Source organism: Narcine bancroftii, chromosome 3 (assembly GCF_036971445.1).
Source record: "Narcine bancroftii isolate sNarBan1 chromosome 3, sNarBan1.hap1, whole genome shotgun sequence".
Lineage (NCBI taxonomy): Eukaryota > Metazoa > Chordata > Chondrichthyes > Torpediniformes > Narcinidae > Narcine > Narcine bancroftii.
This window is the reverse complement of record NC_091471.1, coordinates 194800985-194820765: the sequence shown is the minus strand read 5'-3', so window position 1 is coordinate 194820765 and position 19781 is coordinate 194800985. Positions and strand designations below refer to the sequence as shown.

At 39.4% G+C, this 19781-nt stretch overlaps 1 protein-coding gene and 1 non-coding gene across 4 annotated transcripts in view; both read right to left on the bottom strand.

The window, feature by feature from the left end:
* Positions 1-19781, bottom strand: part of alpk1 (alpha-kinase 1) — a 107519-nt gene that overhangs the window by 35302 nt on the left and 52436 nt on the right. For all 3 annotated transcript variants that reach the window (XM_069926197.1, XM_069926198.1, XM_069926196.1), the window contains 2 exons: positions 18125-18279; positions 3178-3376 (listed from right to left, as the gene is read on the bottom strand). In XM_069926197.1, coding sequence (XP_069782298.1) covers positions 3178-3376; positions 18125-18279 — 354 coding nt within the window. The remainder of the gene's footprint in view (positions 1-3177; positions 3377-18124; positions 18280-19781) is intronic.
* Positions 9979-10082, bottom strand: LOC138759710 (U6 spliceosomal RNA). The gene has a single exon (XR_011355044.1). It is a non-coding gene; the product is annotated as a U6 spliceosomal RNA (small nuclear RNA).

Sequence of the window (19781 nt, the reverse complement as noted above, 5' to 3'; positions counted from 1 at the left end):
AATGCTGCATTGCCTTCTGGGATGTTGAACACTGCCTGCACACCCAGGTTGATGTAAAATATCCCCTACTTTGAAGGAAACCACTGTACATCCCAATGGATAGTATTTAGCTTCAACGAGCACATTATCATTTTGCTACTTGCGAGACCTGACTGCACAAATTGACTGCCAATCTTCCCTGTACTTGATTGGCAGTAATATAGGACATCCAATGACAATGGCCAAGAAAGAATTTTATGAAATCTAACTGATACCCAAGTCATAAGTAATGGTGCAAAACAACATTTCTGTGAAATGAAATAACATGGGACAATATAAATGCAGGAACATCAAGCACACAGTGTGTGTTGGAAATTTATTCATCTTTGATGGAAGTAAATGGTTTACTTTGAGAATGCATAAATATATTTATTAAAAATAAAAAAATATAGTAAAACTCCATTAATCCAGTACATTCAGGACTTTGGTGGTGTTAGACTACAATTAATATGCCAACGTTTTTTTAAAAACAGGAGACAGAGGGGAGACTGCAGATGATGGAATCTGGAGTGAAAAATAATCTGCTGGAGGATCTCAGTGGGTTGAGCAGCATCACTGGGAGGAAAAGAGTGATCAAAGTTTTGGATCAAAAGCCTTCCTCAGGGCTTTTAGTGCACTTTTAATATAACTTTAAAAAAAAATCCTGCACAATACAGTAGAGGATGGTTTCCACTAAACCCAGTAAGTTTCAAAGGAATACAGGAAACAGAACCAAGTGAGTTTAAAGGGAACACAGGAAATTGGGCTCCAGTGAGTATAAAGGGGAGGAAACAGTCCTCTATGAGTTTAACTGCAGTGAGGGAACTGGTAACTGCAGCGAGGGAACTGGAACCCAGTGAGTATGGGAACTAGGACCTTAGTATGTTACAACGATTGTAGGCTCCTAGTGTGTTGGAGCGAGTGTGGGAACTGAGGCCCTGAGCATGGGCACCAGATCACTGGTGAGTACTAAGGCTCTGGTTTGTTCAAGAGTGAACAGAAACTGGGGCCTCAGTATTTTAGGGAGCATACAGAAACCAGGATCTCAGTGTGTTAGCGGGAACATCAGAATCAATCCAGGTGCTGAACTATTTGGGATTCTTGAACAATCAAATAACATTGAAGATTTACTGAAAAATGAATTATTAGCACATTCAAAGATTATTATCACACAATGTAACTTTATCCAACTGGTGGAACTGACAAATATATTTGAACTACACATACATGGACTAATGTTTTTACCAATAATTAAATGAGGAACAAATTCCTGCACAAATATGTGCAATTGCTGAATTATAGTTTTAAAATTTAAATGTAGACATACAGCACAGTAACAGGCTCTTCTGGCCATGCAAATAACCCAATTAACATACAACTACTGTACTTTTTTTTGAAAGGGGGGAGGAAACCAGAGTGCCCAGAAGAAATCCACGCAGACACTGGGAGAACGTACAGACAGTGCCAGATTCAAACTCAGATCGCTGGCGCTGTTAGAGCATTGTACTAACTGCTTCGCTAACTCTGCCACCCGATACTAACCCTCATTATACGGTAGCTGTGCCACCCAAATTACGCAGCAACTTTTAGCTTCACTTGAAGTATTTTTATGCAATCTGTTCACGAAACTATTGGAAGGAAGACATTATGCTGGAGAAAGTGTAGAGGAGATTGATCAGCATGTTGCCTGGATTGGACGACTTCCATTTTGTGGGGAAATTGGATGGGCAGGGTTTGTTTTTCTTGGAGAAAAGGATGTTTCAGGTCAAGAGAGACATAGATTGAGTAGATACTCAAAATCTGCTTTGTATGGGTGTATCAAAATCAAGACTGCATAGGCTTAAGTTGAGAGGAAGGAGTTTTAAACAGGATCTGAGGGGAATGTTTTTTTACACTCAGAACGTGGTTGATATTTGGAATATGCTGCCAGAGGAGGTGGTGGAATTGGATCAATTACTAGGCTTAAGAGACATTTAAACAGACACTTACACGTGCAAAGCATTGAGGGAAATAATCCAAATGAGATTAGTGTCGATGGGCAAAAACGATAACCGTTTTCATGGTGCTTGAAGGACTCGTTTCCGTATTGAACAACTAGATGACTCTTTGACAGCCAGCAGCGTTAAGTAACTGAATGCCTTTCAAGGGATTCGACAGCTGGAAGGACTGCTGCTGTTCATGGCCTTGCCAATCACCTGGGATACTGTCTTTGCAAGTATTTGTGTCCAGACATCAGATAAGAATAAGTTACTGGTAACTGACCAGTGGCCACAGACAGCAAGCAGCTTCAAGAGAATTCTGGGCCAATGCACTGATCAACAAGGATTAGCTGCGATTCATTTTGTTTTCAGCTCTTTAATGAGCTGTATTTCCTTATTTGCCTATTTTTAAATACGAACTTTAATGCAAATAAAGTAGCTTCTGCCAACACCCAACCCCAACCCACCAATTTTCCCCTGCAACCGCTGCAACCGTGTCTGCCTGTCCTGCATCGGACTTGTCAGCCACAAACGAGCCTGCAGCTGACGTGGACATTTACCCCCTCCATAAATCTTCGTCCGCGAAGCCAAGCCAAAGAAACCTAACTACAGATCTAATGAAGACAGTAAAAAAAAATAACAGAATATGGTTAAACATAATGCACCACAATTTGGTAAAGAGAACAATTCAGGTGACCATAGGAGTGTGATAAGACACATTAAGTTACTTCAATCGGCAAGCAGCTGTATACTTTCTGTAGTCAAGTGGCCATGCTGAAAAATAAGTGAATGCAATGAAAGAGACAGGGAAAAATCTGACAGAAAACGATGTGTTTTATTACACTCTTGATCAGGAGTATAGCAATTCAGACATCTCTTGTTTGAAATTGCCAGGGTACATTTATGAGGCAAACAAAGTCACCAATTAGTATTTTCCACACCCATTCGCAATCACTCTACCCTTTTAGCTCCAAATCCTTTTCTCTCTGCGCTTTTGTGTCTCTTCAAAGGGTCAGCAGTGGGTTTGAAAAGATGGCACTATGCTCAGTGGAATGTCATTCTCTCTCCCCCTCTCCCCTCCACATCTCAAATAGAACAAAATATACTCTTGATTAGTCAAGTACTTGTTAATTGGAGTTTAGCGATGAAAGCAGGGAAAGATCAACCAGAGCTGCGTCACCTGAATTTACAGAGACTCGGGCCTGCCGAACAACCACCTGTGGTGCGATTGGTATTTCCATGCAACGCTTGTGCAAGCCCTTGGCAACCTGCAGAAGTTTGCTGGACGCATCGACCCAGTATAGAAACCTGTCAATCAGGAAGACTGTGGCAGCTGCTGAAGCGTAGTCACCAACTGAGACAGAAGCTTTCAAAAAGACCTGTGGAGAGAAATTTTTCTTTCAATAAAAATTCTCTAGGGCACAGATACTTAGGAAGGAAAAATAAATCCACTTATCAATCTCTAATTACACAAGAAAGCAAAACTTTTTCCTCTGTGTTTGTAATGAATTGCAGTTTGGCAAGATGACTTTTCCTGATTATATAATAACAAACAACTCCTCTAAAAAGCTTTTAAAGAACATGAGTTTCTGTCACAGTTGGAAAAGATTGATGGAACATGTGTTATATGGAAAACAAGCTACTTCTAAACCTGATGAAATACCATCTCCACACCAACACACGACTTTCAGCCCTCAGAGCAAAATTCACCAGCTATAATTGGAATTTACCAATAGGAGTGGAAAGATAATTGAAAGTTAAAATCATGGTAATTATACCTTGAGGTGATAGTGTAACCCAGGGAATAATGGATGAGTTGCCCCTCACACATCTATTATTGCTTCCACTGAATGGTGTCAAATGGGTGGCTGATGTAATATTGCTCATATTACACTGCCCTCCAAAATCAATTTTATGCTTTGTGTGCAAATTTACAAACCATCGATATAGGCATAACAGGTGATCTTTGTGTTTAACACTCAAGGCTGAGATCCAAGCAATGGATGCAACACCAGATGCAGGCAATCGGGAGTTTTATTGTTTCTGCCAGCACTTTAAGAGTTAAATCAGTGATTGCCAAGTTGGTATTCTAAGTCCTATCCAGATATGACACTGGGTCAGAAAGTACATTTCAGGAGACGTGAAACTAAATGGGAAATATACATACTGTATATGGTATGGAGAGACCAGATCATGCTTCAACCTTTCCTATAATGTTATAATAAAGTTATTTTCATTGAATTACAAGTACATCTTCAAGACCAAAGCTAAAATTTCACCTTACAAAGTCCAGCTAGCACAGTGTAGATGCAGGATTACAGGTCAAATGTAATACTTGCTGCCGTAATATTAATGAGTGTTTTAAATCAACAAAAGAAGATGACTTTTACCTCCACAGAAAGGTGACATGGCTAGAGCTGAAAGAAACAAACAAATCAGCAATCCCAGTTCTCCTTTGTCCTGGCACCATCCGACATTGAGATGTATGGGTGAGACACCGATTCCTTTCTTGTCCAATGTGAAGAATTAACACCTGGACAACACATCTCCTGAACCATGGACTGGATTGGTATCTTCCAGCAGGAGATTCTGATCTGTGGCCTTTTGGGTAATACCGGTCATGCTATTATACAGTCAATCCAAATTGGAGATAGGGAAATGGGGTAATACTGATAAAAAATGAAAACTTGATTATGATAATAAGGTGGACTGTATGGACCACCTGTTCCATTGCAAATCTTGTCCAAATCCTCTTGTATTACCAAACTCAAGAATCATGTTGAAACATGGGTAACCTTGTGTGGGAAACCATGTGAAGTTACAATGGAATGAGGTGGAAACAGGAGAGTTAGTAATCCAACTAACTGATTACTGTGAATCTGGTTAAGATGTCAATTGAAAATGTGCCTCAGTGAATCCCATTTATTTAGCATTTTGCACTCTGTCTGATTTACCAGAATTGGAAAATAAGTCGTGAGGCAAGGTGAGCAGAGCTCGGACTTTGCTCTTTGCAGCAAAGAATGACGAGAGGTCTACAGGATTATGACAGCCAGCTCCCTTTTCCCCAGGAGTAGTAAACACCAGAGGAAATATGTACAAAATGAAGGTTTGAAAGTTTAAGGAAAACATCAGGGGTGTCTTTTTTTTTTTACACAGAGAGTTGTAAGTGCCTGGCACACCTTGCCAGGGGTGGTGGTAAAAGCTGAAGTATTATGGGCGTTTAAGAGACTCTTATATGGGCACATGGATGAAATAAAAATAGAGGGTTATGAGGTAGGAGCAGTTTCAGTTACTTTTGGTAGGAATATATGGGTCGGTACAACATTGATGGCTGAAGGGCCTGCATTGTGCTGAAGTGTCCCATGTTCTATGTCATTTATTAGTGTCCACTTCGTACAAGGAGCTAAATGAATATATTAGTAGAGTTTTTATATAATTCAGTTTCAAAGAAACAAAGTTATCATTCAGCAGGAAGGAGTAGATGTTGTCCTTTGGGGTTACATTTAGGTTACAGAAACATCAGCATTACCCTTTACATGGTAATTGATGCCACAGAACTGGAATTCTATACAAAATTGATTTGTTTGAAAGCTATTGTCCCGCTTTGTTTAACAGTGTATAATGTTTCTAACTTTTCCTTTTAAACATGCTCTAATAAAAGGTATAACAGGCCAATCAATGAAATAAAGGGGAAAGGCAATCCTAATGCAACACGGGTTAAGAGTTGAAGCAACCATTAAGAAGAATAATGCAGAATTAGGTGTGAAATTGGCAGTGAAAGATTAACATCCTTATTTGATCGAGGTTTGAAATATACATGCTTTTCTAAATTAGTTAAAAAAACAGACAAACAATGCAAGACATAAATAATAATATAATAGCCTTCTAGAATCAGCTGCCTGTGACAAAATTAAACTCCACACAGTAAATACGATAATTGCTTTATATCTGCATTGAATCATTTGAAAACGCGTTGTTCCTACTTTGTTCACTGCACCACATGCCCATCTCTTTTAAGCTATTGTGTCAGTGGCAACTCATTCCTCCTCCTTTTGGTCCATGTGAATACCCCTTCTCTTCAAGCTACTTTCCACCACTGGCAGATACCCTTTAGCTCAATTACTAATTTTAGCTGAAAATCTTTGAAGATGATTTTTTTTTCAAGCATGACTCCAAAATATTGATGAGAGAATTTCTCAAATTTGTGAATTGAAAATTATGGAATTAAAAGTAATATACAATTCTCTAAAACCCACAATGTTATTGGAATGATTTGTCCAAAGAAATTATGCATGATGTTGTTTAATTTGTAAAATAAACTTTAATTGTGTTATACCACATTGTGCTGGAGATGTGCTAAATGATTGATATTTCTCATTGCAATAAAGTTGCTCTCAGTTAAAGAGTTGTTTCTCATTTATTTATCTAAATCTTAAAACTTAAAACATTTCTTATGGAAAATTCTCATTTTTTCCCCCCAGTGCAGTCAATTCTATTATATCTACTGATAGATGGTTTTGTTCATTGGGCTGGTTGTAAATAGTCTCTAGTTTAATGTAATCACTTAGAATACCAACTTGGCAATCATTAATTTAACTCTTAAAGTGCTGGCAGAAACAATAAAACTCCCGATTGCCTGCAGCTAAAATATTTGTTTTGCTTTGCAATACATGGACAAAGAAATACTAATTACCAAAACTCATCAAAATGAGAAACTCTTTCTACATAGTATTAAGCTGGCATTCTAAAATTTCTGAATTAAAATTAAAAATGTAATTAAGATAAAAACTCCAAATATTTAACTCTGCTTCTTCAATATCTCAATGTATCCTCTGGCTCCCCACTGTTAGCTTCAACTCGATTAGCAGAATTCTTAGCTGAGTCAGAATATTGTGAAATCAAGCCCCACTTCAGATCCAGAAATCTGAGGGTAAAATATCGAGGATGATGTATCTGCTCATTCCAGGTAGAGATTTGTACTGTTGGATAATGTATTAAATTGAAGCTTCATCTCAGAGAATGGATGTAACATTTCATATAAAATTATTCTGAAAAGTAATGCACAGTGCATTAGTGTTTATCAATGTTGATCATCAGACAACAGCACTACCTTTCGTGGGACCTACTGTAAGTAAAGTGGCTGCCAAGTTTCTTTCAGCACAAGTAAACTGAGAAGCTGGAGGGACGCCACAAGTCAGCCAGCGTTTATGGAGAGAAATGACAGGTCAACATTTCAGATTAGGATTCTTTATCACGACACCAGCCGTCTTTAAAAAGCTAGTGCACGACCTGTAATATGCTGTGGTTTGAAGAGTCAATCTCAGTGGATGAAGAGTTGCATATAGGCCAGAATAGCCTGGTGGATTCCCAGAAAAGGATATTATTGAACTGAATGAGACTTTAAGATCAGCCATGATCTCACTGAATGGCGGAGCAGGCTCGAGAGGCCGAATGACCTACTCCTGCTCCTATCTTCTATGCATCTATTTACAATCTGATCCAGGAATAGACCCAAGCAATTTATCCCACCTATTCTACAGGATGGTATCATAATCATTATCGGTTAGAATTTTTTCATGGGGGACCCATTTCAGTCCATAGTAGATGGGCTTCCCCTTTAACTCTTCCACTTTAACAATTAAAGGAATCACATCAAAGGAATTTGAATGAGAAGGGAAATGACAACGTGCTGTACAAATATAGAGGATGTCCCAAAATGGGAACATTATTAAGCCCAACTAATTTTCTGCTTGGAGTCACTACATGCAGGAATTTTATCAATGAAGCCCAAATCTTTTTTTTTAGTAGTCCTTCAAATGCTCTTGTAAGCATGTGAACAAATTAACTTGACTTGGGAATCCCATTCTGTCAACTGGAATGGGATTGTTCATATTTCATAATAAGTAGGGGGCTTGATCATTTGGACACACCCAGCAAATGGTTTTCAACTGAAAAACTTTGGCAACAGCGCAGGAATTCAATAATCATCCTTAACCCAATCTTGGGTGAAGAGAAACAGTGAAAACACCACGTTTTCCCTCTCCACAGCTGCTGCCTGTCCTGCTGAGTATTTCCAGCAGTCTTTGTTTGTATTGCAGATTTCCAGAACTGTATTTGCTTGACATAAGAGTTCATTTTGCCTCGAGTCAGAAAATTATGGAATTGAAAGAGTGCCATTTTCCGGAGGTGCTGCGTTTTAGGCATGCTTACCTGCACAGGTGACCTTTGAATATTAGGGCTAAGGATGCTGTCTCCTGTGTATTGAACCCAACTCCAGAAACTTAGTTTCAGAAGCAAGTCACAATGGACCATTGCTTTTACAGAAAATGAAGCGAGATTGCCTGGGCACTTGTGACTAACTCTGATTCAAAATTGCACTCGGCTTTTTGGAATACTCCACATATTTCAGCATAAGTAACGTGCACACACCAAATGAAATGAACCAGAGGGCTCATCTACTGAGGCAATATTGGTGGAGCTGAGGAATGGAAAAAGTATGACCACACTCATGGGGTTGTATTATAGGCTGCCCAGCGAGAACTGGAGGAACAAATTTATAGAGATATAAGACAGCTGCAGGAAACATGAAGCTGTGATCGTAGAAGATTTTAACCAGGAAATTATAGACCAGTAAGCCTGATGTCAGTAGAAGGTAAATTACTGGAAGATGCCCTAAGAGATTAGATATACATGTATTTGGATAGACAGAGACTGATTAGGGATAGTCAACATGGCTTTATTTAACCAATCTTCTAGAGTTTTTCAAGGAGGTTACCAGGAAAGCTGATGAAGGAAAGGCTGTGGATGTTGATCACATGGACATTAGTAAGGCCTTTGACAAGGTCTCACATGGGAGTTTGGTCAGGAAGGTTCAGATTCTCAGTTTTCATGGTGAAGTAGTGAACTGGATTCGATATTGGCTACACAGAAGCCAGATCATAGTGGTGGATGATTGCTTCTCATACTGGAGGCCTGTGGTGTGCCTCAGGAATCAGTGCTGGGACCATTGTTGTTTGTCATCTATATCAGTGATCTGGATGATAACATGGTAAATTGGATCAGCAAGTTTGTAGGTGACACAAAGATTGGACGTATTGTAGACAGTGAAGAAGGCTTTCAAAGCTTGCAGAGGCATCTGGACCAGCTAGAAAAATGGGCTGAAAATGGCAGATGGAATTTAATGCAGACAAGTCTGAGGTGTTGCATTTTGGAAGGATAAAACAAGGTAGGACATACATGGTAAATGGAAGGGCACTGAAGAGTGTGGTAGAACAGAAGGATCTGTGAATACAGTCATAATCCCCTAAAAGTGGCATCACAGATTGATAGCTTTGTAAAGAGAGCTTTTGGCACAGTGACCTTCATATATCAAAGTATTGGATATAGGAGTTGGGATATTATGGTAGAGTGGTATAAGACATTGGTGAGACCAAATTTGGTATATTGTGTACCGTTCAAGTCACCTAACTGCAGGAAAGATATCAATGAGATTGAAAGAATGCAAGGAAGATTTACTAGGATGTTGCCGGGATTTCAGGAACTGAGTTACAGGGAAAGGTTAGGACTTTATACCCTGGAGCGTAGAAGAATGAGGGGAGATTGGATAGAGGTATTAAAAATTATGAGGGATATAGACAGAGTAAATGCAAGTAGGCTTTTTCCACTGAGGTTAGAGGAGATATAAACCAGAGGACATGGGTTAAGGGTGAAAGGGGAGAAGTTTAGGGGGAACTTTAGGGAGATCTTCTTCACATTGAGAGTAGTAGAAGTGTGGAATGAGCGCCAGCTGACATGGTGAATGCAGGCTCACTTTTAACATTAAAAAAAAAATTTGGACAAGTACATAGATAGAAGGAGTATGGAGGGCTACGGTCAGTGGGACTAGGTAGAATAATAGTTCTGCACAGACTAGAAAGACCGAAGAGCCTGTTTTCTGTGCTGTAATGTTCTGTGGTTCTATGGATCTAAACAGAAAACATTGATCTAACCTAACAATGACATAAATTTGCATGTTATCCTTGTGCAGGGCCATGCTGATCTTCTATGTATCATTCCAATTTTAAAATATGTGCTCCAACCTGACAATGAATTCCAAGGTGAAAACTCTTTTGTCATTAGAGAAATATTAGACAGTGCTAAGCATCAATTGCCCCTCACACAACACCACCTTTAATTCGCAACAGCATGCAATACTAACACATTCTAGCTCCAGTCCAATATCTATTCAAAATCCAAGAATTCACATAACTCCCCTCCATGTTCCTGTGAGCATTTCATTCCAGTTTCCTAGTCTCTATTCTATCTGTTGTGAAGATGAGATTTTCCATAATGTTGCTCCGAAGATTTCTTCCTTGCTCTTTAATCATAGCTTCCCTTCTTCCATAGTTGATAGGGCTCCCAACAACATCTTCTCAATTTCCCACTCTACTCTCACTGCCTCTCCTCCCACCTTCCCCCCCATCAGTCTCCACATTGAAGGAACAAACACATCAAAGTAACAAACATTGAAGGAATCATCCTCTGTATATCATCAATGTAATGCCACGATCAGATATATCTTCCCCTCCTCCTTTCAGCCTCTTGAAGAAAGTGTTCCCTTTGCAACTTCCTACATCTACTTTCTGTGCATTTGCACAGTTTTCCACCCAACAATTTAAGAACTTGAAGTGTCCTTCTACTGATTTATAGGATTACTTCCAAGCTTGTGTATTTCATGCTATGCCTCTACAAAGTGGTCTTATCTATAATGGAGAACCCAAATGCAGGTTGGTGACGGCTTTGCAAAATATCTGTCTTTAATCTTCAAGAGCTACCCAGTCACCTGTAAATTCAGCTCTCTATTCCACTCCCATTCTGATCTCCATATCTGTGGCGGACAACGAAGGAGGAACAGCACCCCATCTGATGTCTGAATGCCATGCTGGTAGGACTCAATTTCACCTTTTTCCCATTTGTGTCAGAATTGGTCTCTTCTGATGAAAATCTTAAAACTTCAGATGCTGGAAACCTAAATTTTAAACAGAAAGTGAAGGAGACAACCTGGAGATCAGGAGGAATGGTGGAAAGAGAAAGGGTGCTCATTTATTGGGTCGGAGGTCACCTTAGGCTTAATTTGTGCTTCTAATATTTACTGGTTGGACATTCTGCTGTAAGGTTTGAACTCAGTTTTCCTCTCTCCACGCATGTTGTGTGATCTGCTGGGTCTCACCAGCATTCCCTTTTATTTCAGGTTTTCAAGAATTGCTGTGTTCTCAATTTCACAGCCCCAACATGTTTTTAATTCTCTTTCTAACTGTCTTCATTCATTTATCACCTCGGTGAATTTAAATGCATTGTGTTACTTATCTTGGTCTCTACCCCATCACAGTTAATCCAATTGTTCTTTTCAGATCTCTTCAGTCATATATTTTCCAGTTCTGATTTAATGTTAACTTGAACTATTAACTGTATTTTTCCGCACAGAGGCTGACCAACCTGTTACGTAACCGCAGAGCTTTCTTCAGATCTGCAGTTCTCACTTTTTGATCAACTGCATGCTGAAATCCCTGTAGCAACGGAGTCACACACACACAGACACACACACACACACACACACACACACACACACACACACACACACACACACACACACACACACACACACACACACACACACACACACACACACACACACACACACACACACACACACACACACACAGATGTTTACAGCTGCGGTTAAACCAGGCTGCATTGGAAACATTTGCGGACGATCAAGGAATTTACAAAGCTTCAAATCCAAGTGGAATTTAGTCATTCCCACAGTCTTCCATTTATTACTCATCTCTAAACAAAAGAGTGAAAGTGAGTGACTCCACCAACACAAGGGCTTTGAATCTGCAAGGAAAGTAGCCCTCAAAGAGCGTGAACCTATCCAAGTGGTTCTATTATATGCACTTACACTAATTAGACATTTTCCCTGTCAACTATTCATTGCTGCAGCAAGGACAAACTTACTGAATTACTTTCTAAACTGTTTGCAAAAGTTTATATCTGTTGATGACTCTGCAAAGTAAAATAAGCGGTTCAACCGCATTTTGAAAGTAAGAATTGTTTGAGCCTTGTGAGATCATGAAGAGACGCAGAAATTAATGAACCCTTCCTCAACAAGCATTACCACTTCAAACACAGCTGCTCTCCTTTCTGAAAGGGAAAAGGAATCCTTTAAATACAACTTGAAAATACCAAAATCCTGAATGGTTACCAAATGGAAAGGAAGAAAATGACTGGGTCACCTGATCCTGAGGGACTAATAAACCATCATGATTTACTTTCTAGTGTCTGTAATTATAGAAAGGCTTCATTTACTTTTACTTTCTACTCCTATCCAGAGTTCTCTTTTCATTTACAAATGAATTCCTCATTTACCATATCGGATTTATGTTAGTTTTGCACTCCTGCAAACTTCTTCCCCAATTACTTCTCTACAATTTAGCATTTTGGATTTTATTATCCAAGAATGTGCTTTTGGCTTGAGATAACCAAACAGCGAGGTTAGAAATCAGAACCAATGAGCATTTATTTGGTCATTTCTGGGAAATTAGGGCCGATTTTTTTCATAATGATGCCAAAGAAACAATAACCAAGTCTCCACTTATTAATTTTTAAAATTTTGTCACAGAGCCACATCTCAAGCAGCAAGGACACAAGCTGCGCACTGACCATTAACACTGATCCAACACAAATGGTCCTCATTTCAATTCCACAGACTCACCTGCACACTATGAGTAGAGTAGAGGAAATGCATACCTAGATGAAGATCTCAAGCCTGAAATGTTGCTATACACTGTTTGACCTGCTGAGTTTCTCTAACATTGTGTTTTTACTACCCACTAATAATGACTATTTAAGCTGCCATTATCACTAGATCTGAGACAAGATGGCTGATGGCTTGTGTGGATGATGAGCAAATGAAATCCTTTCGAGTAACAAGGTAAATGACTGTGTCAGGGGAAATTATGGAGCAGGGAGGCAGGGGTCAATGTTTCAAAGGAGAAAGGCCAAAGGATGAATGGTAAGTACAGGATGAACTTTACAGGGCTCCTAACCCTGCTTTGGAATAATGTAATTTCCCTAGAATAGCCTGCATGAATCAATTCCCATACAACTTTGTCTGATTTCCCATGCAATGATTCAAAGGCACATTTCACCAAAAAAAAAAGCTGTCATCCTGTGCAAAAACTGAAACAGGCATGTCTAGCTGAATTTGTGGAATTACTCAAAATGAGCTGGAAATTGTTGTTAATGTATTTTACCCAAGGAAATTTTTATTTTCAGTTGCATAAGTCTAAAGTCAAGGTGTCATCAGAAGACTGTTGTCACCTATCCCCTCAGGGCAATTTGTTACAAACTCGAACCTGCGTCATCAGTCATACCCATTTTTGGAAGCCCAATCTCTCTCGTTAACTGCGTTTTCAAAGAAAAAAACATTTTATTTATATCAACTAACGTTTTTTAAAAGGGAGAGAGAGCGAGAGGAAGGAGAGAGAGAGAGAGGGAGATTGGGAGAGAGGGTAGGAGGGCATTTGTGGTGGTCATTTGTGGAGGTTCTACCGATCAAAGTAACAAACAGAAGAGTGGTGTAAATCGCAGAAAAGTGGCCAAGCTGCCAAGATTTCCAACAGCCAATTGCTGTGGTCAGCCAAAGAATAAGAGAACTTCTGGGGATTCAGTGCAAAAAATTTGAGCAATTGGGCTGAGATTGTCTAAGTCAGTTGGTGTAGAAACCTTATAAGAGAGAGGATACTGTCAAAACTATTTGAAGTTACTTTTGCACTGTCAAAATGCACGGGCACTGATCATTGGGGAAAGGTCCAGAGGAAAACAAAAACAGCAGGACATTTTTTGGTGGTTGTGGCAAACCTCAGGCTACAATATGTTGCTTGAGAAATGAATGCTAGGGGGCTTCTTCACAAAATAATAAAATTATATTAAAAGGATGTTAAAAAGCCAATTGTACAATGCTAAACCCTTTTAGAAATTATCCTACCAAAAGGAAAATTGCCTTTGGCTATCATATTCATAGAGAGATAGAGCATAGAAACAGGATACTCATCCAAAAAATAAAGGAGTTATGAGGAGAGATTGAATAGCCCAGGACATACTCATTGGAGTTTAGAAACATCAGGAGGGAGATCTTATAGCTACACATAACTATATGAAGGGAATAGATTAGATAGAAGCAGAGAGTGGGTTTCCATTGTCTGGTGAGACAAGAAATACGGGCATAGCCTCAAGATTTGGGGGAGTAAATTTAAGACAAAGATACAGAGGAAATGTTTGTCCCAGAAAGTAATGAGTCTGTGTCAGTTTCTCCCAGTGAAGCATTAAAGACTGTCCTGGTGAATGTAATTGAGCAACAGATACACAGATATTTGAGGAATAGGGGAACTAAGGGTCTGGAGTACAGGTGGGTAAGTGGAGCTAAGTCCATGGCCTGATCAACTTTTATCTTTATTAAACGACAGAGCGGGCTCTACAGACTAGATCGTCTCCTCCTAGTTCTATCTCTTATATTTTTATGTAACCATTTATTTACACTAATCCTATACTAATCCCATTTTTTATTCTTGCATTCTGACCAGCTCCAATTTCAGAATCAGAATTTATTGTCATGAACAGCAGCGTCATGGTGCAAATATTTCAATAAGCCACATTTCAAAATAAATAAAATGGTGGAAGGAAAAGAAAGAGACAACATAAGGTAGTGTTTGTGATTCATTGTTCATTTAGAAACAAAGGTTTGCGGCTAAGGTTAGGGTTAAGGTTCTGGTTAGGGTTAGGTTGTCGATCTGCGGGCAATGGGATAATTATCGCTCTGTGTTCACTTGGTCTCTTTAAAACTTGTAAACTACCACTTTTACTTTACTTTGGACCTGTTCTTGGCTCTTAGTGGGATCAGGGCCTTGCTTCTTTTCCTGTGGTTTTTGTGTGTCTTGAATGCATCTTGGAACAAATTCATACTCTCTGTAGAGTAGGTGACCCTATTCTGTTCTTTAGTCAGTCTTTCCGTGGTTGGGATTGTGTGCATGTCCTGGATTTAGAGAGTATTGGGGGAAAAAAATGTGTGTCCAGTGGTAAGTCTGCCTTCTATATTTCTAGTGGGTGATCTTTTCCATTTCAGGGGTTGGGTATTGAGGTTAGGGTTTGGGTTGAGGTTGCGTTTGGGATTAGGGTTGGGGTTGAGGTTATGGTTGGGGCTAAGGTTAGGTTTAGGATTAGGTTTGGGGATGTATTTATGGTTGGGTGGGGCTTCATCTTTTGTGGGGGGGTTATAGGGTTTGGGTTGGGGTATTGAATCTCTCAGATGGTGTCTCCTCCCTGCTCAACACTGGTGAGAGGGACAGTCATTGGCATCTGTTTGCCATTGTACTGACAAAGGTCCCAGACCGACTTGAGCCCAGGAGCAGACACCACACTTACTCACTGTGTAATTCTGCTGCTGTCCCCTTCCCAGAGAGTCCACCACTCACCCACACAAGAGGGCTAATTGACAGTGGCCAAATAACCTCACAGCCTGCAGAATAGCACTGGAGAAGCCAAAGGAAACACAAGCATTTATGGAGAGAATGTGTGAACTTCACACAGACCGCTCCCATGGCCAGAGTCAATAGCTGCACCAAAGTAAGAGTATACATTTACATTTAATGAAGGGTGTGGTGACACAAGGGTTGGCCAGAAAACAGGATCTATTTTAATTCTAATCGGTCTTGTAGAAGACCAAAAAGAAAAATAGTAAAAATTTGAAATAAAAACAGGACGTGCTGGTGATGCCAAGTAATCCGAAGTATCAGTGCACAGAGAACGGAATTAATGTTTCAGGTCAGTCGTCTGGCCAATGGTGTCTCAAGAAAGCAACCTCTATTCTCAAGCACCCACATTAGCCAGGCTGTACACTGTTCTTACTGCTACCATCAGGAAAGAGGTACACGAACCTTATGATGAAAATCAAATGGTACAAAAATAGCTTCTTCCCCTCTGCCATCATATTTCTGAATGGACAATGAAGGACTATGTCATTTTCTCTTCTCCTCTATGTATTTATTTAATTTTAAATGTAGTTTATCGAAAGGTTTGCACTATATTAATGCTGCTGCAAAACAACAAATTTCATGACATGCTCATGATAATAAATTCTAATTCTGATTTCGTTGGTAACCAGAAAATATCAAAGAGGTGGGTTTTAAGTTGCCGGGGGGGGGGGGGGGCGGGCAGAACGGGCAGAATGTCCGAGATAGGATGGAAACCAGGAGAGACTGGATGACACAGATGCTATTGGTGCTGGCTGGCAGAGCCTGGAGATAATTTGTCTGAAGAAGGTGTGAATAGAGAAAGATGAATGAAATCAGAGGAATGAGAGAGAAAAACCCCCACAATGATCTGAACAATCTCCAAGTCAGTGGTTTCACTGACGCTTGTGAGGATCACATTTGAGGAATGAAAATCTGCTTGAATCGTTACCTCTGATTTTACAGTACCTTTACTTTAGTTCCATTCAAGTCATTAATAAAAATATTAAGTGGATTATGGAACTAGTGTTCCAACTTCTCCCAGTGAGCTGGATTAAAAAATCTATGCTTAGTGTTTTTTTAGATGTCTTAATAAAAATTATGCTTGGTCATGCAGTGTTAAAATGTTAAGGAAACATCATTAATATCTGAAGCATCACTATTCTGTATCATTAAATACATTTGATTTTGAAAATTATTCTGTTAAATAAAAATTAAAAGAGATATTTGAAGGTAACTTTTTTTTATCCTTAGATTATCATTTAAGCTCTGTAGTATGTTGCTTAAATTCAACACAACCAACCTGACAAAAGCAAGTGTTTCATGCTTTCTTAATAAAACAATTGGTATCTCTAAATCTAAATAATATCACAGTCAAAATGCCACGCTTTCTACTGCTTTTCCCAGTTTGGAAATTCTTTCTTTCCACCTCGTTCTCTTTCAGAAGTGCACAATAGCACTGGAATATAAATTACCAGTGGTGATTAAATAATAGTTCAAAGCCGATCGCAAGGTCTATGGTGTTTACAAAGTATTTTTTAAGCAGCATGATGAAACATTTCAAGAAGAGACATTAACCTATGGGCTCAAGTATCAGTGAATGGTTCGAACTGGCATGTGGTTGGATTTTGGGCCTGAATAGTGTGTGACCCCATGATTTGCTTTGTTTCGCGATGGCAGCTGCGGTTATCAACAGATGTTTCGGCAATAAATAATTGGTATCATCTCAGAAAAGAGCCGTCTACCTGGGGAGAAGGCATAATACAAAAAACACGGGGTCGCTATTACTGCTGCATTAATCTCTCATATACACAGGTTTCTTGGGGAGTTTACTGCAGGTGTTTCTTCTGTGAGAAAGCCTTCTGATGCAGGCAAACTCTCTAAAGTTATAAAGCCTTTGTTTGGGATAACGAAGGTCAGGGAGAGCTATAAATTCCTGTCTTGGAGGAACAAAAACAGCTTTACTACTTTTATAGACAACCTCTTCCCCTACCCCCTCTAAAAACATTCACAAAACATGAAGCAAAACTCTGTAAGACTTAAAACGCTCCAACATGTTCATTGGAAATTTGTTTTTAGGCTTAGTGTGAACAAAAAGAAAGTATTTGCATGCAGCTTGGTAATGAAGAATGAAATGACCGTAGATCAATCTTCTTTTTGTGGGTGGAACCTATTTTAGCTTAACAGTCATGAGTACGGGACTAATATATGAAAACGCTTTGAATCGAATTCCTCAGAGAGAATAGATTGTTTTTGTTTTGTTTGTTTCAAAAAAGTGGAGGGGGAGGAAGAGACATTCTCTCTCTCATAATGATCCGCATGCCAGCAGCTTTCAAAATACTTGGAATATTGGCTCATCTCCTTCAGGCCACTTCAACTCAGCAAACGTGATATGTCTGGTTCCATTGCATACAAAAAGCAACAAAATAATTTTATAAAATTGGAAATACGTCCCCTGATATGTCTGTGGAAGCAGGTTATAGACAATGGTGCCAAGTTTAATTGGGAAACGACTTGGCCTTCACTTTTCTTTGTTAAAAAGGAAATACTTTTTTGGAGTAACAGGTGCATTATTCATACCAACAGGTCGGGCAGCTCCTCGCTGATGATATCTTTCAGGTTTGTTTTGTCTTCTGGGCGTACTTCTTGCTTGTATTGCCACCTCTCTGGTACAAAGGGCCACTTCATTTCCTTTGCCTGCTTCAGCAGGGTCCTCAGATCAACAGAGAGTGAAGCTAGAAAGGTCAAAGTTCATGTAAGGAACTCTTACAAGAAATAAAAGACACCTCAGTGGCAAAATGCTGAGATATGGCATCTGAAGTTGTGAAAGCACATCCACTTGAGAGTGACTACAAGCTGCTCAATCCTTACAAAAGACTCATAATGTCTGCCACTGGGTGCTTTACTATACCATGCCCTGAGGAAAACAAACTGAACCAGCTCTTAAAAATGTTTTTAAAGGAAGTAAATCCTTTCAATGACACTCTGTGCATGAAGAACCATAGCAGGAATGGAACGAGACAAAATGGTTATCAAAACACCCTGTAGGAAAGTGTCTGCAATTTGTTTTAAGTATGATTTTTCTGGGGCCATTTGGTGAACTCTGCATAGCTGATGACTTCACTGGGAAAAAAAAAGGCTTATTTGTGCACGAAATTCCATGGTCTGTTCCCTGAACTCCTGCTGGAATAATGATACAAGATTGAATTTTTGCAACAATGTTCTTAAACAATTGATATTTTGGGGACGTCAGTCAAACTAGAGAAACCATACTTTATAAGTTAAAACATCTATAAATCAGTGCTTAGACATTTAATTTAATTTCATGACTTAAGTTAATCCACTCATACTCATCCTGGTTCCTACTCATTATTGCGTTGATTTATGCCTCACCCCCTTATGCTAATGAACAAAGTTAACTTCTTCTCCAGTTTTTTTGGGGGGATGTAACCTTAAGGAGATGGAGGAAGAAGGGCCCAAGACAATTCTGAAGAGTGCTCACAGAAATTGGATTTTTTTCAGTCTTTGGTTAAAAAAAAAGGACAGAGAGGCATCGACATCGAAGGTAGTAAATGGTGGATATTCTTCTTTGGCTTGGCTTCGCGGACGAAGATTTATGGAGGGGTAATGTTCTCGTCAGCTGCAGGAGTTCAGCTTTCACTGTAGCGTAGGAAGGCAAAAATTCTAACTTTTTGCACAAAAGATCTCGTTTTAATTTTTTTCACGAGGCATCCACAGGCAATTTCATGACACAATTGCCCATTTGTTTTATGGCTCACCTGAATTTATTTCCATGATGCAACTTACTATTTCGTCTTCATCCAACAATATTAGTTACAATGTGTCCCTTTTGAGTTTGGCATCTTATTTGACTGCAGATAAATTGACAAAGACCAGGGCACTGTATATTAGGTTAGTTTGATTTTTCCAGTAAGTAATGAGCCTCTGGAATAGATCTGTGCCTCTATGGTGGCTACTTGCATTCTCTCCACTACATGAGGAAAAGGAACACATTCCTGATGAGGACAGAGGTGTCATCATACAGCAAGAATAACTTGTTTGTAGTTATGACGACTGAATCCACAATGTGGTTGTGACTGTGTTTTATATTCTGCTTCCATTGGCTTCAATGGTTCCAGATTTCACAACCAAACTGCACCAGGGAGTCAGTACTTTGCATGTTCAGAGCAAAGCCATGGGGACGTCAGTTGCTACCCCTAAATGCCTTCTAACATTA